General features: G+C 39.9%; 1 protein-coding gene across 1 annotated transcript in view; it reads left to right on the forward strand.

The window, feature by feature from the left end:
• The window catches only part of faf1 (Fas (TNFRSF6) associated factor 1), a 76,122-nt gene that overhangs the window by 37,713 nt on the left and 10,607 nt on the right, over positions 1-27,802 (forward strand). Inside the window, exons 9-18 of the mRNA XM_053625298.1 lie at positions 1,127-1,213; positions 6,361-6,456; positions 8,731-8,854; positions 8,954-9,017; positions 9,687-9,768; positions 13,535-13,689; positions 16,647-16,783; positions 18,314-18,402; positions 23,494-23,574; positions 23,667-23,744. Of these exons, the coding sequence (XP_053481273.1) occupies positions 1,127-1,213; positions 6,361-6,456; positions 8,731-8,854; positions 8,954-9,017; positions 9,687-9,768; positions 13,535-13,689; positions 16,647-16,783; positions 18,314-18,402; positions 23,494-23,574; positions 23,667-23,744 (993 nt within the window). The remainder of the gene's footprint in view (positions 1-1,126; positions 1,214-6,360; positions 6,457-8,730; positions 8,855-8,953; positions 9,018-9,686; positions 9,769-13,534; positions 13,690-16,646; positions 16,784-18,313; positions 18,403-23,493; positions 23,575-23,666; positions 23,745-27,802) is intronic.

Consider the following 27,802-nt stretch of genomic DNA (forward strand, 5'->3'; position numbering starts at 1 on the left):
TTTGTGTTCTTGAACGGCTAAACTCTTCTCAGCCAGGACCTCAGCTTTGGCATTAGTTTCTTCTTTCTCCTGGGCTGAGATGCCCTCTGACCCCAAACGCTTCATTACAGCCAAGCGCGGGTGTTCACTGCTGCCTGCCGGTCAGGCCTGGGCAGCCAAATCCCTGTAGCCCTCTGGTCAAACACAGATATTACACTCTGTAATAACACTGGCCAACCTGGCTGACCTCTGCTCACTTCATAAAGCATTGCTCACAGCCCAGTGTGTGGTCTTCTGGTTGTTTAAGTGTCTGTAGTGGGTCAGGCATTAACTTGAGATGCTGCACTCAATTTTAGAATTACTTGTGTATGTACCTGACCAAAGCACTCATGCCTATGGGTATACACACTTTGCATTATGAATTAGCATAAAAAGGCAGTCCACCTTCACTTCCCAGTGAAGCCTATATATACATTTTTAAATCTCTGTTTGCACTGAGATATTGCTTTAATGCACCACTAAAACATTTTCCAGGCAGCCACACCCCAGATTCCGATTCGTATACTTTGTTTTTTCAACCATGATGTGATCATAGTTTTCTGCCTCCATTGACACAAGTATGTGTCCTGGCTAAGGTTCAGTGTCCACTCTGTGTGCCTGCATTGGGATTTGGTCTTTTGCAACATGGGATTTCCAGCACAATGGCCAGTTTACTCTGCTTCTACACTCTGTTCTCTGGGGGAATGCAGTCAAATCTTCACTAGTCCAGATCCAAGCGACACACGCTTTGATCACCTTTGCCTGCTGCTCATCAGACTGGCATTGGGTTTTAAACCAACAGTGGCATTTCGGGCAAGAGCAGATGCAAACTCTTTAAAAGCACGCAATGTTATTAAGTGCAGATACACACCAAAGAGCAATACTGTCCATTTTAGATTGGGCTGTTGGCTGTTGGTATCCACGGAATGCTGGTCTCCCATTTCATCCCTCACTTTAAAAAAACAAAACAAAACAAAAAAATGCTTTCCTGTGAGGTGCGACCTACTTTTTTGCTGCTTATGTACTTTGCCTAGAAATGTACGCAATCCAGGATAAATATGTTGGTTAACCAAATTTCACATGATTTGGTTGTGCTCAATGTTCTCAGGTTAAGAGGAACATCTCTGATTTGACAAACATCCCAGTACGACATCAGCAGTGGGATGGCTGGCCTGCTTCAGCCTTAGATGACTCGGTAAGACTTTTTTTTTCTTTACTTTCTTCTAATCCTATGAGTAATACATGTCAACTATGTGAGCATAATTAACATTGTTTGAATCCGTTTTAATTTACGTACTAATGAAAAAAAAATTCTAAAATAAATTAAATTTACTTTGTCTGGTATTTTTAACTATCTGTTTTGCTCTGGGCATCTTCCAATAGGAGACTAATTAAGATGTCACAGATCTTCTCCCCTCTTGTTGTCCTCTGCTTGTGGACATTTAAGCTCATGTAGTAGAGTGTCACTGACCTTTCCCACCCCGGGCACTGCTCCCTGCCTTTCAATTTCACACAATCCCACTGATCAGAAGACGCCTTAACACTACATTCGGAGAAACCAGGACAATCAGTCATATAACACCATGGGAACATTTTCCTCATTAATTGTGCCAACTGGCATTATGCACTTAACCACTTAAGTTTAGAGAACTTCCATAATGTGTAACAGTAATATAAATACTTGCCGAATTGCTACTCATATAGCAAAACATATTTCATTAACTTTTTAGGCTTTAGTTTAAAATGAAATGCACTGTATTCTTTTCCCCCCTGAATAGTTTGTTTGAGGTCTGCTTCTTCCAACAACCCTAAACTCGACATCTATATATTTTGTATGAACTTTCCAAAAACAGTAGAGCGAAACCAAACGCACCCTGCTAAGTGAAGCTATCGAGGTTGCATTCTGAATTTTGTTTTGTTTGCATTCAAATAATTAGAATGAATCGATGGTTTGTTATTTTTACATGTCCTTTCTTTTGGCTAACATTCTTTGTTACCTGTATCATTTTTTTGGTATGTATTGTTAAAGTGTGTGAAGTGGTCATCTAGTAGCAAAAGGCACAGCAGAAAATGAGGTCATTTAGTATACACCCTTTTACCACAGAAGCTGCCCACTTCAACCTGGCCACTTCAGGGGCTGAAGTGCGCTCAGTCAAGGCCTGAAGCCACAAGCTTGGCTTGAGTGAAGAGGCCTGCCACTCATGAATACTCTTTAGACCACATTAAACCGTTAATGCCGGCTCTGTTTGGTAAGTGGTTATGTGTGGCAGGCTCGTGCTTGGCCACATCTCTGGTTCACCTTGCACCACGCTGACTAGGAGAAGATATTAAAAACATTGTCCCTTAATAATGGCCAAGGCTCATATATGAGATAACCGGCCGTGTATTAAAGTGAAAAGCTCCTGTGTGGCGTACAGGCTGTTTCAGTGCATATCTCATTAACCCAGTCTCATCTCCCAGGATTTGTACCAATACACAGCACAGCCACGGCTTAGAATTGCATTTAATTGTTTTCTAGCTTTATTCTTTACTTTATTTTCACTGATATGGTAGATAAATTGGAGGGGAAAAAATGTATTGAAAAATTAGTTTTCCCCTCCAATTTATCTACCAACTAAAAAATTAGTTTTCCCTCCTTAAATTTAGTCGTCAAATGATTTCTTTATTTTATTATTAATATTATATCTAGTTAAACAGTTATTTTCTAGTTATTTTATTTTGTAATTATTTTTGTATCTAGCTAAACATAGTTATAATTCAGTCAATGTTTTCTAATAAGTTTTGCTGGGAGTAAGAGAACTCACACTCCAACCATTTAGTATCTGTTTATCTTCTCAACAAATATTTATTTGCTAGAAGAAAGCTTGATTGAACTCATTTGGTCTGTTTATTCACTTGCATGATTAATTTTGAGCTGCAGTTGATACTTAGAAAAATAGAAATAATGAAAAGCTGGATTCACAAAAATAGATTGTATGATGACTTAAAAAAATAAAGAGAGGAAATCGATCGCACATGGTTATATATGATATGGACCATTTCTTCTTCAAGGAATCCAGTCCATTAGCTTATTGGCATTAAACATGTATTCTTGGATTGTTTGAAATGTATCAGCAGATGCTTATTTCACATATGTAGTAGGAGAATGATATTGCAGACATTTTTGTTGGCAGTGCCCTGTTACCTATAGCATCGGTTCAACTGTCCAGTATGTTCATGTAGAAAGATAATTTGTTGCTGCAGCTCTGTCTGAGCCGAGAAATACATAGTACATCATGTGTTTACTTTTCGATCCAGCATTATTGAACGTTGAGTCATATTGATTATTGTTGTTCTTAAGACAAAATATTCCCAAATATGGAGTGATTTCAAACAACAACAAAAAACAGATTTGTGGGTTAAGCTGTTAAAAAATAAATAAATAAATAAGTAAATAAATAAAACTTTTCTGGAGGACTACCAACGATGACCACTTTTTAACAGACTGTTAGCTTTCATTTTCAAGTCGAAGTGTCATGTGATCCAGGGTTATGTCTCTGTCTGAGCTCCTACTGCAGCCCGCCTCTGACCGACAGTCTTATAAAACACCTGAGAGAATGATTGACATACTCTGGTACATCCTTATTAGAGTACTTTCCACCATAATTGCTGACATTTATCCAGTGTTTCATGGTGTTTGCTAATGTATTACTGCGGCTGCTCTCAGAGGGGTTATGTGCCACTCTCCTCTTATGGGATCTTCACCTTGTGGACTCGAGTAGGAGGCTTATTGGGCCTGTTGGTTGCCTTAGCGACAGGGCTCAGCACTAAGCTGCCCAGAGCCCTGAGTCGAGATTGCTGTCTGCAGGGTGATAGACACTTCCTCATACACGTTCTCACCACCATACCAGCCGCTTCTTTTTTGCCTGTGCCATGTGACTTTGAACAGGCTTTACATGTCCTTTTGCATGTTGTGGTAGTGTCTGAGGCCAAGCTTCATGCTGAAGTTTTCTGATCTCCCACAGTGGCTTTGCCTTTCAGCCCATATTACAGTTCTGGTTGCCTAATAGGCAGTGGTTACTGGCTTCTGTTGGGCTGATTGATTGAGAGGTCAGGTGTGATAAAGCTCCCAGTTGTGCTGAACGGCTGAATGTAGATTGACTAGTCCACAGCTAAATCAAAGACAACCACTTCCACAACTGTCAAACCGAAAGGCCCCAACAGGGGTTTTGGGTGGGACATCATCCTTTTTTCTTTTTTCTTTCTTTCTTTCTTTCTTTTCTTCCATTTCATGTCTCTCTCTGTCTCGCTCTCTCTCTCTCTCTCTCTCTCTCTTTTCGCTGTCCACAGTCTGTTGTGGTCTTCCTTTGAAAGAACACGGGTGAGGTGTTGGTAGGGCTCAAGATCAGACAAGTGCAGCTGTCCACAGCAATTATCTCATCCTTACTGCCAGATAGAGAAACTCAAAGAGAAGAATGGAAAAGTAAAAGAATTAGGTGGTTTGCAAGGTTTGTTTGGAGAGAGAGGGAAAGAAATCATCTTCTGCATGCAGCCCAGTGCATGAGCTTTTGATGCAAGTGGTAATTAAGAGAATCCAAAGGGAGGAGAGTTCATTGTGTGCTACTGGAGCGGGGGTTCAGGAGAAGGGGTTGAAGGGTGACCTCTCTCTGTAGCCTGCGGCTCCCGAGCACACAACAAGCCAGTAGTGCTTGTCTCACAGCATCTCAAGATGAAGAAAGGACCACTAAGTATGGGCATGACGCTACTTCATATGTTCTGTCTCCAATATACCCAGCTCCTTTTGCCCTTTCTTTCAATCCCTATTGTGTGGAGAAGTGATGAAACTTGATTTAAACTCTTATGAAGGTAGGAGGGAAAGCCTGCTATTGAGAAGCCTGAGCAAGTGTTCTTGTGATTTTGATTGTTTAGGAATAGGAGTAATTATTGGGCAGACATCCATTTGGAGCTCTGCAAATTTCGGTTCAATTTAATATGGCCACAGCAACACACTCCTGTAACTGTTTTTACTCAAGTATAATCACTGCTTAGGGTTTCTTCACAATGACAGTCCTAGGGAAAAAAAAGAGCTCAGTTTTTTAGAAAATAAGTCAATTGAGCTAAGTGTTTGCTCCTCCTGTGCTAAAATGTACTTTACCAACATAGATCGTTGCACTGTCCCGGTCCTCTCTGTACAGTGAATTTATTACTCTTGAAAGGTAGGAAACATGAAACATTTCCTCTGAATACCAAATTTAGTTTGTTCTTTTACAATTTTACAATTGTTCTTCATAGAACAACAGCAACGAAATACTCTACAGAGCTCTTGTATACTGTGTTTGATACCTTTTGGCCATCACAGAAGAAAATCACAATGTAGATTTCATATATTTCCAGTTCAAACCCAGCAATTAATTTGCTGTTGCTGTAATTACTTCCTGATTCTGCAGTACCCAGCTGGCCCATGTTAGCTGAAGCGCTTTACAAAAGGACTGATTACGACCCCATGCTGTCTGCTGTCCGTCCATTCTTTTCTCATTTGCACCATTGGATCTGACCTCTCCCTATGGGAATCGGCCAGCCTATCAGCTAGCTTTTAAATAGTTAAACTACAAGCATGAATTGGGGAGAGTTTTTACTCTTTTATACAGGTTGATGGACATTTGCTGTACAGGTAGGTCATTAGATGAGAGCTCGATGGCAGAGCTGATCTCGCAATCAATAGAATTAATTAGGCTTGCTCTGTAGTTACGATACAGAGACACGTAAGTGTTGGGAAAGCTGACGTGAGTTCTGACAATGAGCAGGTGAGTGTCGCTAAAGCCGATAAACCATAATGGCAGGTAAGTGTTGATAAAGCTGATGTGAGCTGAATGGATGAAACGTTCTATTTCGCAGTGTTGGGGAGGTGTGAAGGGCAGACAGGTCTTAATGAGTCCCTGTAGTGTGCAGGCCTGCTGACATTTCCACTGCAGATGGGGAGTTAATAAGACAACCAGACTTCCACCCCACCCCTCAATCTTCTAGTTGCAGACCGGCTGATAGAAATATTGCACTTTAAATCATCAGAGAGAGAATTCCTGTTCACCTCCACGGAGAACAAAGATAAAGTGAAAGTTTCTAATTCAAACAATTCTATCAGAACCAAGCCTGTAAACAAGTACCTAAGTAACATTCACTTAAAGGGTATGGTTTTGGTTACATGACCCTGGCCACCTGTTGTCAGTTCGTTGTCATCTAACACATTGATTGGTTACCCCCAGTGTTTTCAGTCTCTAAGCCCGAGGCTTGTGCTTGAGCTTTGATTGCTTATTCATCTTGGTGTTACAGTGTAGCTAATGACTGTGATGTTGTGTTTGTGTGTAGATGACGTTGGCCTCCTCTGGGATCAGCAACCCATGTCATCGGCTGAGTGTGTGCAGGAGATCCTCCCCAGCCACTACTCTGGAACCAACTGAGGAGGTGCAATGCAAAAACACTCACTCAGCAACACCTCTATGATTTAATTTTGGTTTTAATTTGAAAAAAAAAAAAAATCTATTTATGGTTTCTTTACACATACAGTTGCCAGGTTTTTAGTAGTCCTAGTTTATATCTGGTCATTTGATCAGGTGCACAATATACTGTATAGTTAGTGCCAGAATTATTGACACTCTTGGTAATTAAAAAAACAAAAAAAACAAAAGCATATCACAATTATTGTCACCACTGCATTTAATATTTTGTGTAACCTCCCCCACCAGCATGGCAGCACACCACAATGCAGAATCTCTCAGGTGGACTCTTCTTTTTAAGCTCATCCTACAGGTTTTTAATGGGGTTTAGGTCAAGAGACTGGGATGTCCATGTCAAACTCTTGATTCTGTGGGCATGGAACCATTTTTGTGTGGATTTGGACATATGTTTTGGATTGTTATCCTTCTGATAGAGACAATCATGACAAATTGGCACTCATAATCTCATGCTACTCAGGATAGTTAACTTCTCTAAGTTTACAATTACAGACTGTAGTCCATCTGTTTATATGCACAATTTGTTGGCCTTCCTCTACTCTCCTCCATCAATGCTGACCAAGTGATGGACCACTCTCAGCACGGCAATAACACCGACTTGGTAGTGGCTTGATAATGTGAGTGGTGCTGGTACGAATGTGTTAGGTGCAGCATCATTTTTGGCATTTTACACTTCTTGTGGTGCATTTGTTTGGTCTGTGCTTTATCCCTTCATCAGTGCTCAGTTTCTGACCATAGAACTGCCTGGCTAAATATTTTTAGTCAGGGGACTGGCAACCCAGCAGTGATAATGAGGTGTTTACACTGTTGCATCCGATACAGTCCTACCATTGCAACAGCGACGACCATGTCAGTGTCACTGCTGTGCTGAGAAGTGACCACCAAATAATATCTGTTTAGCTGTGGTCCAATTGTGGTCCCTTTCCACTAATAGACAGGGTATAGGAGAGCTTCCACTTATATAAATATGTGGTATATGTATCTAGCTTATATGTATATGCATGCTTATATGCATAATGGCTTTACATTTGTTTATATTACAAGACATAAAAATAGCCACTTAATACCTGAAATGCTTGTAAATCTGTCAGAATTTGTGTTTTGATGACAACATGCTAATTGCCAGATTTGGTTTCTAGGAGTATTGCGTTCTTTGTACTTTGCTTTATATTAAGTGGGGATAAGTTTGACATGACTTAAATTTGTGGTGTTCGGTCTAACAGCTTTGATTGCGTCTCTGGTTGCTAGGTAACAGGACAATTGGTCTACTAGTTTAGGATTTCATAACTTGAGATAGCATTCTTTTAAGATGAGATATTTTTAAATAAATTTTAAACTAATGACTTCACATGCCCATGTGTGGTAAAATACCCCATTCTTGTGATTTAAAACGTTCTTTCTTGTCTCTCTTTAAGTATGTTATAATTCTTGCTTTACTGTCCTACTTAATAGTATAACACGGAGCAGAAATACACATGGACTCAAGCCCCATTAGTTTTAATCATGAATACAGTTGAATGTATTACTTTGTAGCTGTAATGTCTAAAGGTTTGTATTGGAAGTGACTTGATATATAAAGTTTGAAATTAGTAAAAAGGGAAAGACTACCAGCAGATACTGTTGACTCCAGTCACTCCTGTCTGAAGTAAGTTAAATATTATCCGTCTAGTTTTATTTTTGGAATTATTCACTCGTTCCAAAATATTCCTTCAGGAAAACACAGGTATTGCCCCTACCAGCTGTGTATTTGTTTACGCTTTTACCACACTGTGTTCATTACCAGATGTGCGCCTTGGTAAAACGGTTATTAGAACATCTAAATTTGTCTGTGACAAGGGGCCTTCCACAATTATTTGGACCTGTACACAACTTGTCCTGTTTTAGTATAGGGGGGACCAATACTGCCTCACAATTTTGATAGTGGGAACACAAGTGTGTTTGCTGTAGGTATGGGTGGCGTAACACACGTGATGTAGTCACAGTTGAGTTGCACAGTGTTCACACTACAGTCCCCAAGAGTCTCTAAAGCTTGTGGAATATATATTTTTTTTTTCCCCACTGTGGCCATTGGATGTCAGTGGAATACAAGTATAGCTACTTTTTTTTTCTAATGGTTTAAAAATAGATTAGAGCATATATGATACAGCAGCAAAAATGAGTCTTAGGAATGCAAATAGAAACGGATATAATGCTTTCAATAAGTAGACGACTGTTTATGTTACAGTGCACAGATGTCCACATGGTCAGCGACAGTGAAGGAGACGACTTTGAGGATGCTCCTGAATTTGGAGTGGACGAGTCTGAAATCTTTGGCATGGGAAGCTCGAGTTGTCGAAAGTCGCCAATGAGTAAATTCTAATTACCAGATCCTCTCTTTGAGTAACATCAGTGCTGGTGGCTTAATGTATCTCAGTGTAAGATGAATTGTCCCTTTTCTGTTTTCTCAGTGCCAGAGAACAGTGAAAATGAGGGCGATGCTTTATTGCACTTTACCTCCGAGTTCTCATCAAGGTGAGTCAGCAGAAGAAGCTGGCATCCAGCAGTTTTACTGTCGGTTGTTTGGAAATTATCTTCAATACAGGACATATGCTACATTATTTAGAGGCAATTGCACTGTTAAATACTTATGTACTGAACCATATTTGTTTGTCCTAGTACACATTTTTGACATTTGATGTACATTTGCGTATATATGCAGTTACATTTGATCAAACAAATTATAGCAAAATGGTTATGAATTTGGATATATTATGTTATCTCTAGCTATATATTCAAATTTAATTATGTAGTCTGTAGCTTTAGATTCGATTGACTTATGTTGTTTTTTACTTACTTATTTATTTAATCTACTCTCTTTTTTTAATTCCATACCCTTCACTGCACAAAAAAGCTACTACCATCTCCTATAATAATTCCGCTGCCCTTGATTGAGCAGCAGTTCATATTATTTAAAGAGCAAGAACATTATTGGATTACTTTGTGTATTTAGAATTATTATATACAAATGGCTTTTGACAAAAATGTCTCCAATGAATAATCTCATGAATTTGACACATTTCTGTCACTAGGCAATGTTTGTCTTGTTATTGTTAAATGTTACATTTACTAACCATTTTTAGCCTAAAAGCTCATGGGTCTCACCTGTGTGTGTGTGTGTGTGTGTGTGTGTGTGTGTGTTAGATATGGAGAATGCCATCCAGTCTTCTTCATTGGTTCCTTGGAGGCAGCGTCTCAGGAGGCCTTTTACGGCAAAGCCAGAGATGTGAGTACATCATGATAGCTTGAGAGCCTGAGAGAGCTGAGAAATTGAGTAAGAGTGAGCATTCAGTCTGAAGTGGTGTTTAACTTAACTAAATGGGAATATATAAAAAAGTAATCATGGATAACAGAGTGGTTCTGATGCAGAAAAAAAACTTTACTTTATATTTCTACTGAATGACTGAAGGTTCAGTTTTCATTTCAGTGCTGCATCTCAGTCTTTTCTGTAACAGTATTTAGCTGAAAAAGAAATACAGGCTGAGTTCTAGTAATGTGGCACGGTGAAAACCTGTCAAGCAATGATAGGAGACTGACTCACTTGCTGTGTTTCACAAACTTTAGTGAAAAAATATCAAATCTTTTCAAATCCCTACACCTCACACATATGGAGTTTTTTAACCTTTTAAGGTGTATAAACCGTCGTTGATGGTTTGATTGACAGCAATTCCCTCTCGTCGCTATAATTCCCCATTAAAACTTGCCTGTTTCCCTTTTGAACAGATGAAGCTTTATTTATAGCGGCTCAGGGCTGCTTCTCTGGCCGCGGTCTCAAAAGGAGGCTTGTATCAACTGACAGCTTGTGTGGATTACAGTTTTATTAGACAGGGAGGAAGCAGCAAGATGTTAGGGGGGTTTCAGAGCACAAGGGGGAGGCTAGACTGGCGCTTTGCCCGCTACCCAGCTGAACTCCTGCAGTGCCCTCAATATGGTCGCTGCTTTCTTTCAGGAAACTGTACATAGTGTCAATGAAAATAAACCCGACAAGGGAAAAATATTAGTGTTCTGACCCTTTATATCATTTTCCATTTCATCATCTATCTCTTTTCATCTATCCGTTTTTTTTTTTTTTTTGCTTCTCTGCTTGCCTGTCTGTCTTCCATCCTGAAATTTCTTCTCTCTCATTCCTCTCTAGTATTTTACTTTCCCTTGACAACTAGTAATAACTTTCACCTCAGCCCCCCCCCAATAAGAGACCACGTCCTCCTCCGATTGCTCATTAAACGGATATATTGTGCGTGTGGGTGTCCTTGTCATGCTCTCAAAGGCTGGCGAAGCTAATCACTAAGTAAAACACTACATTTGATGAAGTGTTTCTGAAGAGGCAGAGATGCTCCCAATCCGCCCTTAATGAAAACGCTGAGGGCCCTTGAGTTCAGCCTTGGGGATCAGCAGTAAGGCTCTCCTATCAGGCCACCCATCAGCAGGCAGGCTTCTTCCCAAATCCCCTTAACGTCCAGCTAATCACAGTAACCCCACTCTCGCTTACACAAAGACATGCATCAAAATTCATTGCTCCTCCAGCGCCTCAGTTATACATGAGGCACGATTCTGCATTCACAGAGCTGTAAGGGCAGATGAAGGAAAAAGTAATTCCTCGGGACGGGTTTTTCAATCTTATTTGACGGCTGCGTTAATAACAATAGAACTTTATTGTTGACCAGCATCTTTGCCCTGCTTTGATATGCTTGAGGTGTATATCTACATCTGTACTGACCAAGCCTTTATGCTTAAATATTAGCTGATCACTGGTTTTTTTTTTTGTTTGTTTGTTTTTCTCCTGGACGGCTCCAAGACGCATCTGATAAAGTGGTCGATCAGGACGTGCGTATTCGCTGGTCTGAGGTCATGAAACGGCAGTAATACGAACTCCTCATTTTCCACCGTTTGCTTTTGCAGAGGCCGATCATCTCCCCCCTAGGCCCCCCCCCCTTCTTTCTCCCTTTGCACTGTGCTGACTAATTAAACATGTCCTTGACTCAACTCTGTGTGCAGTGCGTTAAAATAGATACCTGTCAAAGAAAAGAGAGATTTGTGTGTGAGTATGTGTGTAGGTGTGTGAAAACAAATCTTTAGTTTAGTATCTATTTTCCCTTTATTATTTCTAATGATAAGGCTAAATATATACTCTGCATTTGGGTGATTTATCCAAGACTGGCAATAACATTGAAAATAACAGTAAAACAGGTGATCAATAAAGGTTAACAATTACAATGAACAGGTTACTATTTAGTGTACATTTGAATGCTGAATGCCTTTGCATGTAAACACTTACTGTTTTTTTTGCTGTAAATTAGTTGGCTAAGTTGGTGCGTCTGGCCTGAGTGCCGTTACGAGAGAATTCACTCTCATGTTACAGATAATAATAAGTTGTGTTCAAGGTGCAAAGTCTCCTGGCAGTGAGTTTTTGTTTTAGGTTTAATCCTTTGCGCAGCCGCTGGCAGTTTTACTGTGCCCGCCATTAAGGGGCCTGGGAAGTGAACACTATCGGACGGCAGCTGTGTGTGAAAACGTGTGCTCGCCCGCTCACAAGACAGATCAGTTTACTTCCGCTTTTCCTCTCCTCCCTTTTTCCTTCCCTCTTCCCTCCATTATCTTGTTCAGCCCCTCTACCTGCGCCGTCACGAGCAGGTGTGGGGAAGTCAGGATCTGGAGGAGAGCTTTTGGGTCAGTTTCTAGCCTTGCACAGACCTAGTAATTTTCCCGGAGCCCTGATTTCTACAGGTTAAGAAAAGCCCCACAAAAGATGAGCTTGGAGAGTGCGGCACAACAATGTGATGAAAGTGGTGAGGGGGGGCCAGTCCTAATAGAGGGGTGTGAAATGTAGGGAGCTAGCTAAAGACTGTTATTAGAGAGAATACCTTTTCTCACTCCGCTCAGGAAATCTTAGAAGCCTCAGTAGGTCAAAACATCTTCAGAGCTCGAGATGAACACATTCTCTTACACTCTGTAAGTAATTCTTTTTGGTTTGGAGGAAAACGTTGGAGGTAGCAAGTGTGAGAGAAGATGCAAAGTGTGTGTGTGTGTGTGTGTGTGTGTGTGTGTGTGTGTGTGTAATTTTTTTTTTTTTGTGTGTGTGTGTAAAAACTTTTTCTCCATCCAGACTGCTTTTGCTTGTCTGCCCAGCATGAGTGTTTAATCTTTTCAGGGTGATGAATTGAAGAAGTGAAAGAGGCCCGAGTTCTCTCCCACTAGGAGCCATGCTGCTTATTCTAAAGCACTAATCGCTGTGCAAACACAGCAGCACTCTCTAGCCCTCGCTCCATACACACCACTGTATACCCCAACTTTCTCTTCTCCTTTCACACTCCCTCGTATCTCGGCTAGACCTGCTTTCCACACCGCGCTGCTCGGAAATCCCTCAGCGGTGACTTAAAGAAAACGTCAGGGGGTCAGCGAGAGAAAAAACCGTCCAGTGTTTTGTAATTTGGCGGTATTTTATTCCCTTGCATCGTCCCGGGAAACCTTTCATGTTTGAGACGGTGTTTGTTTTTTAATTAGTTGCCCAGTCTATCGCATGATGGTGTAAACATGTGCGGATTCCAGTGTCCGTCAATATTGTGTGCAGCACTCTCCGCTAACCTGCACCGCAGAGGAAGGGCACTGGCATTTGATGCAAAACAAATAAAGTGATTTGTTCGCTTTTTGTTTTGTCGCCGGCACCTTTGAAGAAAGTTTTATTTACCTCGTGTTGATTTGATTTGGTTTGGGTATTAGCTTGACTCTTTGTTTGGCCTCCGCGGGTTCTGGGGTTATGTGTCTGCATATGGATGCTAGTGCGCCATGTTCAGAGCAATGCAGTTTAAAACCTTCCTACAATAAGAGGAACGCTGAGCCGGGCTTAGAGAAAGCAGTGTCTTCATAGGCCCACTGAGACGTTGGCTTTCATTGGTTGGCACTCTCTACAGGGTCTTAGTGAAATGAAAGTCGTTCACCTTGACTGCTATAAATGAGAGACTTTTATTGTTCTGTTTTTTTTTTCTGTTCCTCAGAGAAAGCTGCTGGCCATCTACCTCCACAATGATGACAGTGTTCTCAGCAATGTCTTCTGCTCCCAGATGATGTGCGCAGAGTCCATAGTGTCATATCTGAGCCAGAATTTCATTACATGGGCCTGGGACGTCACTAAAGAAGCTAACAAAGCCAGGTAACACAAGCGCTGACACTCATTCTACCTCAGAGTTGATGACCCATTCAAAAACCTGAGATCGGAAGCATTTTCACACCTGAAATGGATGATCTCTTAATGAGAGATGTTACCCTCCCCCCATCCTCTCGCCTCTCTCCCTTCTTATTCGGTTCTTTGACAAAAGCTGTTGTGTTTACTCTCCGAGGCCCCGACAGGGCAATCTGCACTAATCTGCTCCAGTAAAGGGTCAGTTATACTCCTAGGTCTTATTCAGTGCCCTGCTGTGAATCTCTTCCTTGTGGTAAGGGTGGAGGAGGGTGACACGGTTTGGTATCTTGGTATGATTTGTTTGAATGATTGAATGATTTGTCCATGTTTTTTTTTTTTCTTCTTTTGGCACAGATTTGAAATTGTAACTGTAATTGTAGCGTGGTTGAAGATTATTATATTATTTCCTGAACCTCATTATTTAGCGGAATCCAATATTTTTAATTGTGGCTGTGTTTATAATGTACAGTTTACACTACCCATGTTACATTATGCAAATACGTCATTCAATTTTTGGAAATCATCACAATGAGCAACCAGTCATTAGCACTACAGAGCTTGTTTAGGAGAAGTGACAGGATCTGATAGGTTACAGTAAAAAAATATGGCAGGCCTCTTATTATCTTTCTCAAAAATAACAATTCAGATGGTGTGTGTGTGTGTGGTAAGTACGAACGGCAAAAACTAAACTTGACGAAGAGCTTGCGGCTATGGGAAAGGAATGTTAACGCGCAGAAGAAAAATGATCTCTCTTCACTGGTGTGCAGCAAGTATTTCAGACCAGTAGACTATGAGAGAGATCTGAAAGAATTATTGGCACATTCACCAAAAACAATGTACTAGCACTTTCTTCCAGCTTGTCGCCCATGGAAATAGTTCTGTCGATGAAGCGCTATCATTTTTAAATATATTTTGCTACAAATAACTTTCAGGTAATTGGATCAGCAGAGAAGACCTGTTTATTATTATATGGCTGAGTCTAATGAGTTAGCACCAGCTACTTTAGAGTGTGTCCCCTTTAAATTGTAAATCAAATGTCTAACAACTAGTTACTGGCAGTACTACCTTTTAGTAGGATTTGCATTTTAATTTTTCTCTCCTGCGACGAAGGAGAAGAAGGAAGGTGAGAGAGGTAAAGAGAGGGAGGGCTTGGTCAGGCAGCAGATGGAGTCTTGATTGGCCCCAGCAGGCTTTGCTGCGGGGCAGGCCCAAGCTTTTCCTTCCACTAGGCTTCACCCCAAAGGCCTCCTCCCGGAGCAGGTTGTCACCGAAAGGCAGCAAGTGACCCTTCTCCTGCAGGAGCTCCTTCAGCAGGGCCCCTACCTTCATTCCTCCCGCTCTCCCCTAGTGCTTTTTGCCCCAGCTGAGCCTTTCTACCGCAGATTAAAGGCGGACAACATCTGGGGCTATTCATGAAGCAAACGGTGACACGCACTCACACACGACTGTGTGTTTTTGTGTGCACACACAAAGTCATGTCTTGAGACACACACTTGCACATTCTCACGCTCCTGAGTTGAGTCTAACTGAGTGATGATTGGCAGTGTTCTCAGTTGTTGGTGATTTTTGGTGATTTGTGTGTGTGTTTGCGTATACACAAGAAGTAGTCTGAGGCTCAGTGTTTCATCTTTGTAAGAACGGCTGCTGTGCTTTTCTACCTGCCTCTTTTAACACACAGATTAATTATGCATAAATCTGCTGAGTGTATGCCTGTGTAATTAACACTCCTGAGACAATGCTTGTTATGATATATTAGTAAGTTGTTTTTATTATTTGTATCACTTACATATTTTTGAACAGTTGAATTATTTCATTAGTTGTCGTTGGGGTTTTTTTTTATTTATTTATTTTTTTTACATAAGGTAATTGGCCTCTCCCTGTCATGCAACAGTACAGAAAAGTGTTCATGGCACAGTTGTCACTCAAATATGAAACTGAGAAATGAGAATATGAGAGAGAGCAAAGATGTCATTTCCATTAGGAAGTCATGCATGGTGAGACGTTTAAAATGCCAGGTGTTGCCAGTGCTGGGGAAAAAAAAAAAAGAGACACCCTGAGGAACTATGAAAACTCTTTATATTCTCACATATTTCTTCCGCTGTCATGAAAATGAAAATTCTGCAATGGATGGCATGCCTGGAAATATTGCAAGTGTATTTGTATGATGGCTTGTTTTTTTGTTTTGTTTTGTTTTATATAATTTTTTTTACTGCAAACTGTATCTAATATAATACAGTGCCTGTTTAAGTTCCATTCATTCACAGAAATGATACTCCACAGTTCTCAAAGAAAATGGTAGATCAAATGCTTCTTTACGATACCTTTTCACTATTGCACAATGGAACTATGACATTTTCTCTGGCGTTTTTTGTGCACTTTTTAATTCCCGTTCAGCGCACTGCCGATTTCATCTGACTTTCTAAAGTACTCTTTGCTTGTTCTCTCACTCTTTTCCCGACCCCTCGTACTTCTCTGTTCCATCAGTCTATTTTACCAGCTTGTTATTAAGGCTGCACTTATTAAAGGAAGAGAGAATCTAATCTATATTTGCATTCAGTCTATAGCAGTTCATTAATATTATGACATTTACTGTGAGCTCTGCGAGCCTGCACGCTACCCTTTTCCTTCAGTGAAATGTTAATTTAAAGTTCTGTCTTTGTAATGGAATAAGAAATCCTCCTTGGCCTATCAAATTCAACAAGGCAGGAGCAGAATACTAATTCGGCTCTGTGGTGTATTTAGAGGGAGAGAGATGTCACTCAAGAGAAAAGCCAGAATAGTTTTATTTAATACAATGAGCCCTCTTCTCGATGTGTGTGATTTTTATGTGGTCCTACTGCTATATAGCTGCTTGCCTTTATTCCACCTATCTAAGAGTGATTCTGAGAGTATATCCATCTCTGTTCTTATCTTGCTTTCCCTTACAGGCTACTCACTATGTGCACGCGGCATTTTGGAAGTGTCGTTGCACAGACCATTAGGACATACAAAATTGACCAGTTCCCCCTGCTACTGATAGTCATGGGCAAAAGGACATCAAATGAAGTTTTAAACGTTATTCAAGGTAACTGTGCACTTTGGATAAATAGTGCTGAAAGGTTTCTCATGCAAGCAAGCCCAAATCATTTTCTATATATTTCCATATGATATAAAACATGGTTACTAAAAAGTGTATTAGTGCTTTTCCACGAAAGCAGTGCAGTAACAAATCTTTGATCCCACATTATACCATTATTTTTATTACCAAGTAAAAAATAACTTTTTACGAACATCTAGGGGTTAGTGATATGACAAAAATATATCACGATAGTTTTCTATGATACATAATATGTAATAATATAGGTTTATGTGTAGGTTTTCTATCAAACTACCAGCAAAACAGTAGTGCTGGATTAAAAAAACAAAAACTCAGTGCCATTATACATGTATTTAATATCGGCACAAATAATATATAATATATATTTAACACTGAAAAAGGGGGAAATTTAAAAAAGAACTTAACATTTAAAAATGGTAAAATTTTAATAAAATTAGATGCTTCCAGTCAAACTTTAATTCTCTTCTTTAAAAAAAAAATGTAAACGATATCACAGAAAAGTGACAGTTTATTACAGTCTTGATATTATGTCGTCAGGCACTCACTGTCCACTTTAATAGCAACACCTGCACACATGTTTATTTATGCAAATATCCGTAAATCAGTAAATCATGTAGCAGCACCGCAATGCTTAACATGATGCAGATACCTCTCAAGAGCTTCAGCTAATGTTCACATCAAACTTCAGAATGGGGTAAAAATGTGATCTCAGTTGATTTGACTCTGGCATAGATCTTGGTGCTGGTTGGGCAGAACCGCCAGACTGGTTTGAGCTGATAGGATTGGTACAGTAACTCAAGTAACCACTTTACAACCGTGATGAGCAGAAAAGCATCTTAGAATGCACAACTCCTTGAACCTTGAGGCGGATGGCCTGTAACCGCAGAAGTCCAGAACGGCTTACACTCCTGTCATCCGAGAAAAGCAATCCGAGGCTATAGTCAGCCCAGGCTTACCAAAAATTGTCATTGTAATAAGACCAGGCAACATTTTCCCAGTCTTCAGCTGTCCTGTTTGATGTGAACATTAACTGAAGCTCTTGACCTGTATCTGCATGAGTGTACCTGTTGCACTGCTGCTGCATGATTGGCTGATTGGATAATTCTATAGGAGTTCCTAGCTAGAACTCTAGTGTTGGGGTTAGAATCACCTTTCTACTTAATAGTACAGTCTAGAAATATTTAGTAGTAATGTTTTATAACATTCTTGTTGAGTAGTTCTGTTTAGTCGAATGCGTTATGTCTCTTTACATAAACTAAATTCCAAGTAAAAGGTGAAACAGGCCTTAAACTGTAGTGTGATGGGAAAAAGTTGCACAAACTCGACTAGGGTATTCTGGTTCGTTATTAGCTGGATTATGATTAGTTAATGTCCTATGTTGTAACTCATTATCCTGTGGGAGAGCAGTATTTGATTGTTTCAGCACTGGTACTGGTGCATGTTTTTGCCTAACTTAAATGTGTGTGTGTGTGTGTCTCTCTCTCTCTCTCTTTTTAGGTAACACTACAGTGGATGACCTGATGATGAGACTGATGGGTGCAATGGAGATCTTCACAGCCCAGCAGCAGGAGGACATCCGAGATGAGGTGAGAGACATTGCAGCGATCATGTCCTTCCTGAAGTTTTCCATTGATGATTGAATACAAGAGTGTTCTAAATGAGTCTGAATATATTGTATATATAAAGTTATTGTAACTGAGGAACAGAAGGCAGATACTTCTATTTGTTTTGCACTTGCATACAAGTGTATAGTAAAAGGAAGCTTTATAGGCATGTTGGAACAAAGAGCAACCGTTTTAAGAATTTGAATTGTCCCAGTCATACATGGAAAGAATACAAGCTCTGAAAGCACGTGTGTGTGTGTGTGTGTGTGTGTTTGTTTCATCTGAGTATTAAGAAACACAATGCATTAGCTACTTTGGTATCATGTGCAGGTTTGTAGTGATAACAAAGTGAACAGGATGTCATTTCTATATGCATTTGCTGCATATGGACAACGCTTGCTTTAAATCAATGGGCTCTGTGCAAACAAACTCTCAAAAAGATAAGTCGTGCATGTAAACTATTAAGGGCTTTTAAAGGACCGGTTTTACCCTTTGTGTCTGTTGCACATGAGAGGAGTACTACAAAGAGTAATTGACCCTTCTCTTTACGTACACTACTACAGCATTCAACACCACATTTTGCTGTCATCTGAAATGCATCTTGGACAATATTACTAAGAAACTAAGTCACAGTTAGAAACAGGCAGCATGGGTTGAAAACGTCTTGTTCATTTAAGTGCTTCCACCCACAAGCACACAGGTGTTTTCATTCAGTCTACATACCATGCGGCTGACTGGAGCTGTCTGTGGTTTACTGGGAAAAATTCACATAACAAACTTGGGTTAGTCATGCCCTCTGGCTATTTGCCTGATTCGATTTGTGATGACATCTCTCAGTCTTAAATACTTCAACAGTGGTTGAGTTCTCAGACAGTCATTAAACATGAAAAGTAGCAGAAGCCATGTTTGCTTTGTGACTCTAATTTTGTACGACCCCAATTCCGAAAAAGTCAGGACAGTATGGAAAATGCTAATAAAAACAAAGAGGAGTGATTTGTAAATGTACTTTGACTTGTACTTAACCAAAAAATGTATAAAGACAACGTATGTGATGTTTTACCCAATCAACTGCATAGTGTTTTTTTTTTTTTTTTTAACATAACCGTTTATTTTGAAATTTATGCATGCAACACGTTCCAAAAAAGTTGGGACAGGTGCTATTTAGGACTAATAGCGATGTGACAAGTTGAAATAAGAAGCTGATGTGAAACGGGTGAGGAGATCGTCTAATCATAGTATATAAGGAGCCTCCAAAAAAAAAGGCCTAGACCTTCAAGAGCAAGGATGGGTCGAGGTTCGCCAATCTGCCATCAGATGCGTCAACGAATAATCCAACACTTTGAGAGCAACATTCCCCAAAGACAAATCAGTAGGATTTTGGGCATTTCACCTTCTACAGTGCACAATATAATTAAAAGATTCAAGGAATATGGTCAAATCTCTGTGCATAATGGGCAAGGCCGAAAAAGACTTCTGAATGCATGTGATCTCCGATCCCTCAGACATCACTGTCTTAAAAACCGTCCTGAGTTTGTAATGAATATCCTGACATGGGCTCAGGAATACTTTGGTAAACCTTTGTCAGTCGACACAATTCGTCGCTGCATCCACAGATACAAGTTAAGGCTGTACTGTGCAAAGCAAAAGCCATACATCAACACTGTCCCGAAGCACCTCTGTCTTCTCTGGGCTCGGTCTCATCTGAGATGGACAGTAGCACAGTGGAATTGTGTTTTGTGGTCTGACGAGTCAACATTTCAAATAGTTTTTGGACAAAACAGCCATCGTTTTCTCCGGGCCAAAGAGGAAAAGGATCAACGTCAGGCCAAAAAGCCAGCGTCTGTCATGGTAGAGGGGTGTGTCAGTGTACATGGCATGGGTAACTTGCACATTTGTGAGGGCACCATTAATGCAGAAAGATAGGTACACATTTTGAGCAACATATGCTGCCATCCAGAGCAGGACAACGCCAGGATTACAAGCGCATGGTTGCATAAGCAAAGAGTGCGGGTGCTAGCATGGCCTGCCTGCAGTCCTGACCTGTCTCTGAGATTGTGTGGCGCATTATGAAGCGCAAAATAAGGCAACGAAGGCTCCGTACAGTCGCGCAGTTGAAGAAATGCATAATGGATAAATGGGGGGAAAATTCCACTTGCTAAACTTAACCAACTGGTGTTTTCAGCACGCAGATGCTTAATAAGTGTTATTAAAAGAAAAGGTGATGTTACACAGTGGTAAACAGTCGAATGTCCCAACTTTTTTTTTTAGAGTGTGTTGCAGTCATCAGATTTGAAACGAGTGTATATTTTCACAAAGTAAAACATAAAGAATGTGTTAATAATGTGTTTTCAATATAGTACAGGTTGAATTGAATTTTCTCATGAGTCTTTCTCTTTGTTTTTTTGCATTTTCCATACTGTCCCAATTTTTTCAGAATTGGGGTTGTACAACTGAAGTTAAGGAGTGTTATGGTTTGAAATTTTCATGGTATGACAACCTACACAGGATACAATGGATTGTGTACCAAAATATCTTTTCGAGAGTGACATTTCCATAAAATCTCTTACATTGTCATTATAAAATGAAATAAAAAGTGGCTGTGGGCAAATCTGGTGTGCTGTGCCACAAAAAAAATAAAAGTGGATATGCATTTTAATGGGTATTTTGAAAGTCAGCTATAACTGTCTGTCATACACCGTGCTTAACCATGAAATTATAATTGCATTTGGTTTTGCACTGGTAGTTTTTCTTCTTTTCATTACATGATTTACATTTTGTTTAAAGGTCTTCCTTAATGTTGCAGATCCAGGAGAAGTTGTCATAGGTTTGAATTAAACACTCGTTTTGAAATGCTTAGATTTGGTTTACTAAGTTGCGATGTTCAGTACAGAAAAATCGCTGTAAAAAATTATATTACGGCATAAATTATTATTTTTATTTATAGTATTTGTTATTCATTAACATTAAAGCCATTAACACCAGTGCCAATGAAAGCTCATATTGGCTGCCCTGCTGTTAGGCTAACTTTCCTCAGAGTGCGGTTAGATTTTGACACACATTGATACATGGATGGTTTGTGATGGAAACACCCAACTCCACTTGCCCAGGCTCTGCACAGTCTCTCAGGGTGTAATTAATGGCTTCAGTTGGCTGGGATGGGAATGTGAAGTGATAGAGAAGGTGCTGGAGTGTTATCTGGGTAATGGAGCAGAGGTAATTACTGCAAGAGTCCTCTAGCACATCCGATAGCTGCCACATTCAGTCCAGCTTCAGCTGGGAGTTGAACTCTGAAGTGCACTGGGTGTGAACTGATGACATTTGCAGTCTGACAGTTTTGCTTGGGACTAAGAGCTCTTCATTCCAGAAGAGTTGAAGTACAGCTTTTACCAGTACATAAAATTAATAAAATTTGTAAAACGTCGATATACACGTATTTTGAAATGGAAAAAGCAACTACTGATAGATATTTGTATGGGTGTGTATGAGTAACGTGGTGCTCAGCTGACTCAGGATATTGAGCTTATGTCTAGCCTCTTTTCTCACACACACACACACACACACACAGGCACACGCAGTCTTTTGCAAACATGGCCAGCTAACATAACCAGACAGCTCCCACTTACCTGCCAAAATCACGTCTGCATTCCTGCATTTCATTGTGTGAATGAGTGAGGTATGCACATGTCTGTGTGATTAAAAGAAGCAACATTTATATTTGAAGAGATGTACTAAAACATTAAAACCAGTACAGTGCAGTTTGCAGCTGAAGAATTGTTTTCTCAACCTGAAGAGAAAGTGAATTCTCTAAATCTGGTAAAACGTAAAAACGTGAACAATCATGGCAGTCAAAACACACACACACTTCACAAGCAATGTTCTAGTGGTGTATAGTGTATGTTGTATCTTTTAAAGGAATGACAACTGGGAAATTAAGAGAAGGAGGTGAGAACAGGTAGGTTTGTTTGACGTGTTGATGGTTATGAGAATGATGCAAATACATGGTATTTTGCAACATTGATGAGAACTCTGAAATTGAAAATAGAAGGAGTGTACAGGTAGTTTGCTTGACGTGTTGATGGGTGGGACCTGAAACAGAATGACACACACACACACAAATTAGACTGCATGTTACACCATAATGGCCATTGCACCAATTAATAGAGCTTATTATGAGATACAAGGCACATACCCATTCCAATTGTTGCCACTGTAGTCTTTGTGAGAGCATTTGATTTGGGAATTTTCCACTAGCTTTGCATCATAGGTTATCACACATGATTGAAAGGAAAAGTTGTATATGGAGTCTCCTTTTTAGAAACTGACTTTCTACAAAACACTGGATTTTTTTTATTATTGAGACTGTCAATGGCACATTTTTTAATTACTGGCTCACTAAAAAGCTCCTTTAACATGCCGTATCTACTTCATGACGTGATCTCCTGCCCTTCTGAAATGACCAAGGAAAAAAAATGACCCACACATGCCATGGTCCCCTATCTTAGTAAAACTTCGGGATGTATTGGCCCGGTCTTTGATCACCCAGCATGCTCCCTTCCTCCTCCTCAATCCTCTGTAGCCGCACTCTTTCACATATCACCACAAGGTCGGGCTTGAAGAACCAACCTACCAGCTTTTCATGAGCCCAGAAACAATGGCAGGGGCTTGACCACACGAAGGCAACAGTAGAGTTTCCACTTCTTTACAACTCAGCAGGCCGACACACAGCTGGGTGGCCTCTAACAAACAGGAATCTTTCCAATAGACACACGCACACAATAGAATAAAAGGGCCCACTAGTGTATGTCGTGGAACCCATATGATACTCTTTCAGTCGTCCTCAGTTTTTCAGTTTGTCACTCAGATGTTTTCGCTATTGTGAGCAGTACAACCACACAATGCTGCTTCATACATGAAAGGGTCCCATTGATTCCTGTCTTGTACCTCGGGTATAATTTATTGCTTGGATGTGTTCTGCCATCAGGAATGGTTTTGTGAGTGATGTGCTAACATGAACAATTATGAATTCCTGTAATTTGTCTAGTTTGAAATAACAGGCCCACTTTCTCATCACAGGATGAGCGTGAAGCTAGAGAAATGGTGAAGCGAGAGCAGGACGAAGCATATCGCTTGTCATTAGAGGCTGATCGCAAAAAGGTTTGTGAATGCAGCTACAAAATGTATTTTATCTGAAAGTGGTTATATAATGGTGTAAGTTATAAGAATCCGTGAATTTGACCTTTTCACAGAGAGAAGCACAGGAGCGAGAAGAGGCAGAACAAGTACGTCAAGAACGAATCAGGAAAGAGCAGGAAGAGGAACGAGAGGTAAGGACTGGCTTCATATTTTCACAGTTACTGTCCTTAGAGCTAAGCTCTAGATTGTATTACTATGTAGTAAGGTAGACCGTGCAGTACCCGTTAAGCATGGTTTAATCGTGGATTCACCCAAGAATGATTTGAGAAACTTTAAAGGTTCTTCTAACAATGTTGAATTTAGTACTGAGGTCATAGTTTCAGGACCCTTTTTGTTTCCTTCTGCAGAGTGGGTACTTTTCTGTGCACCCGGAGCTGTTGAGGAGTAATTCACTTCTGTTAGCAGTGTTAATTGCGCATTGTGCTGAGTTCACCGTCTAGGTGAACTTTAACCTTGTAAATTAATGAACCTCAAAAGGTTCAAGCTGACAGAATACAAGAGGGTGGCTAATTAAAGAAAGTACTAAGATTGAGATTTATTTCTGACCGCTGAAGTCACACCTTTCTCCACTGGGTCCAGCAAGATGCTAGTCCAGATGCACATGTCTACCACCACAGAAGAAATAGCATGCCATGGTTAGGTTTAATTTTGGCCCATTCAGGATTAAGCATAAGACAATGTCAGTGTGTAGATAACTAATTTAGTACAGTTTTGATAAAAATACATGATTAAGAATTCTTTAAATTCAAATGTATTAGTAAGGTTTTTGGCCACCATAAACTGCCACAACATCTTGAGTGCACCTTGATAGATTGTCTGAAACCATACTGGAGGAATAAACACCATTCTTCCTAAATGTATTCCCTCAACTGGTGATCGTGGTGGAGTGCGACGTCTAACACACTGCTTCATAATTGCCAATATGTGTACAATTGTGTTTAGATCCAGTGCCTCTGAAGGCCCTAGCATATGATTCACATAATTTTCATCCACATCAAGTCATTTGGTGAACCCTCATGTCCTATGGATGGTGGCATTGTCATCTTAAAAAAGAGCAATCTCCATCTGTATCTCCTCAGAATAGAAATGTTTCATAATAGAATAGAGGTGTTCAGTCACTTATCTCTAAAGCAGAGTTGTCAAATTTACATTATGGATTATATATATAATATTGAAAAAATTTGTGTGTGTGTATGTATATGTGTGTGTGTATATGTATATATATATATATATATATATATATATATATATATATATATATATATATATATATATATATATATAATATAATATAATATAATAATTTTCTTTCTTTCTCTTTTTAAAGAGATTTAAGAAGAACTCGCACAGGCTTATCTTTGCTAAGAATGTACATTAGTCACCCATCTTTCTTATCTTCACGCTCCATCAACTTTCCTTTTTTCAACATATTCACAGGTCTCTACGCAAAGTGATCAATTTCGAGATTTGGGTCTGATTCAAATGCAGCAGATAGTCGTCGATTTTACAGCAGTGCATGTGGAACATGTGCCATCGCTACCCTATGGGTCTGCTGTGAAGTCTAGATAATAGCAGTAGATACTGCAGGCCAGGCTACAGCACTACAGCTACAGAAATACAAGTTTTTTTCCCCTTTGTCACCTGTCTGTATATGGTAATACACAGCAGTACATGAAATAAGATTGTTACGATCCATTCATAGAATTCCTGGCTGTGACATACATACTGTGCTTTTTTCTCAAGTGGATTGTGTATGATGGGTGCATGCCAACCCAGTGACACATTTGGATAATTTAAATTTCTGACAAATGTAATGTAAAATATTTCTACAGAGGCCTGGATATACTGTGACAGCATATTCTCTATATGTATAAATGTATATGATTCTCCGGTTGTTTACATTCCTTTTAAAGATAGTAGCATTAAAATGTACGTATTAAAGCCGGGACTAAAAAGGATTTTCAGGCAATCGCTTGTGGCCGGAAAAGCAGCTCGTACAGACCAAGAAAGCCACCATTCTACTGTTTGTGGCACACACAAATGTTATTGTCCCTTTAGTGAATTGAAATGCACAACACACAGGTTCATATTAAATCCCTGCTGCACAATGGCAGCACAACACAACACTCACTCACACACAAAGCAGACTTGAGTTTAAAGGGAAAGCTGATAACCCAGACTTCCTGGCCCTCCCCATGGCCTGCTTATTGTCTGTTTACTCAGTAATATAAAGCGTGTTGTCCGCCGATGTGAACCTGCTATATGAGATGATTTGTCACATTAGTTAAACAGGCTTTCACAAAGACTTATAATTAGCTTAGTCCAGTTCAGTCTCTCTTTTTCTTTTACATTCAGTGCTCCCTCTATTGCCATGGTGTATTCAACTCCTTGTAAGCAACAGTGTATTTTCAGATATATGATACCGCACAATGGCTTGCATTAGCTCGATTTTAGAACCTTTTTCGATTAAGCTTTTAGTGTATAAAGCATGTAGACAAAGATGGTACTGGAGTAATTGTGGCAGGTCATTTTTCGTTTGTGTGTGTATATGTGTGCATGCGCTTTAATGAGAGAGAGCGGCTTTTTAAGGCTGCTCACCTGCTGTCTGTAATGAACCCTAAGAGACTCACTACAGTGCACACCACAGAGGAAACACACACACGTGCACACACAGATAAAAATCACCTGCACCCAGCACCTGCAGTAGTTATTTATTCTCTGCCAGTTTTGTGAAATATTGTGTGGTCACGCACATGTGCCATCAGTTTCATACCTTTTAATGCGAAATCCCTGGACTGTGAAATGGTTGAAATCGCATGTATTCTTTTTTCTGTTCTTCATTGTAGGGCTGCTTGATTATGGAAAAAAATCATAATCACGATTATTTTGGTCAATATAGAAATCACGATTATTAAGCATGATTACTCATTAACTGTAAAAAAAACAAAAAACAAACAAACAAACAAAAAAAGTTTTATTGTATTTTTCAACTGAAAAAAATATGTAAAGCAAAATTATATATATATATATATATATATATATATATATATATATATATATATATATATATCTACTTGCATTCATTTTTTTATGCTTGTGCACGAAATTTCTGTATTTTTCCGCATCTCTTTCTACTGTATTGATGTCTTTCTTGTAAGCTAGTGGAGCACGTCATGTGACGCATTTCAGCGAATCGCATCACCAGAAATTAACTTTAAACTTCCTTAGCCATTGAAATTCTGTCCTCTGGTTTAGATCAGCCTGTAATTTCTCACTATTAGTGAGCTCTAGAAAGGAAATGACTGTATTTAGACCAGCTGTCATGACACTAGAGGAAATGAGCCCAATGATACCAAACGTTATTTCTTTTTGTTCCACATCGGACTCCTTGAAACCAAATTGTTTCCAAACGGCTGAAATGGTTTAACCTTTCTTGTCGACCAAGGGCTCTCTTTCAGTCATCTTGGCTCGAGCTGAACTAAAAATGCCACAGCCTGGCAGGAATCGAGTTTGGCCTTTTAGGGAGGGGTGAAAGCGCACCGCTGTAAAGAAAAATGTCATGCAGTTTTTAAAAAAGACAAAACGAGAACATTGTGAAAGGGAATGTGCCATATTAATCGTTTTTATCTCAATTTTTTTTTGTTTTGTTTTCATAATCGTCAGCGGTTGACCTCGAAACTTCGATTAATTGCACAGTCCTACTTCGCCGTTCCGGGCCTCGTTCATGTGACATAATAATCCTGCTTGTCAACTCAGACATGCTCCAAGACTACTCCTGTGTACATTTAACGTGCATCACTTCAAATGGAAATAAACCAGCCGTACTAGAATCTGTTTCTCTGCTGCTCGGGTTATCTCTGGTGCCAGGGATAAAGATGGAAGATATTAAAGGGAGTCTGCGTAGCGTGTAGTGGGCAGCAGCTGCTTCTAGGCACTGTGTTTTTGTGTGTGAGCACATTCTGGCTACCTTAATGCTTAATTTTTCTGACATTGTGCATGAATAAACAAAAGCAGCATGATGCTCTCCACCTGGAGTCTCTCCAAACTTGCCAGTGCTCACACACACACACAAATGCACACGGCGGCCCCCTTGCTGCATATGTGCAGTGACAATGGATTGAGGCAAACATTGTAGGGCAAGAAAGAGGGGAAATGCTGTCTGTGATTCGGACTCTTTTGTGTCCGATGT

The sequence above is a fragment of the Ictalurus furcatus genome, chromosome 5 (genome assembly GCF_023375685.1).
Source record: "Ictalurus furcatus strain D&B chromosome 5, Billie_1.0, whole genome shotgun sequence".
Lineage (NCBI taxonomy): Eukaryota > Metazoa > Chordata > Actinopteri > Siluriformes > Ictaluridae > Ictalurus > Ictalurus furcatus.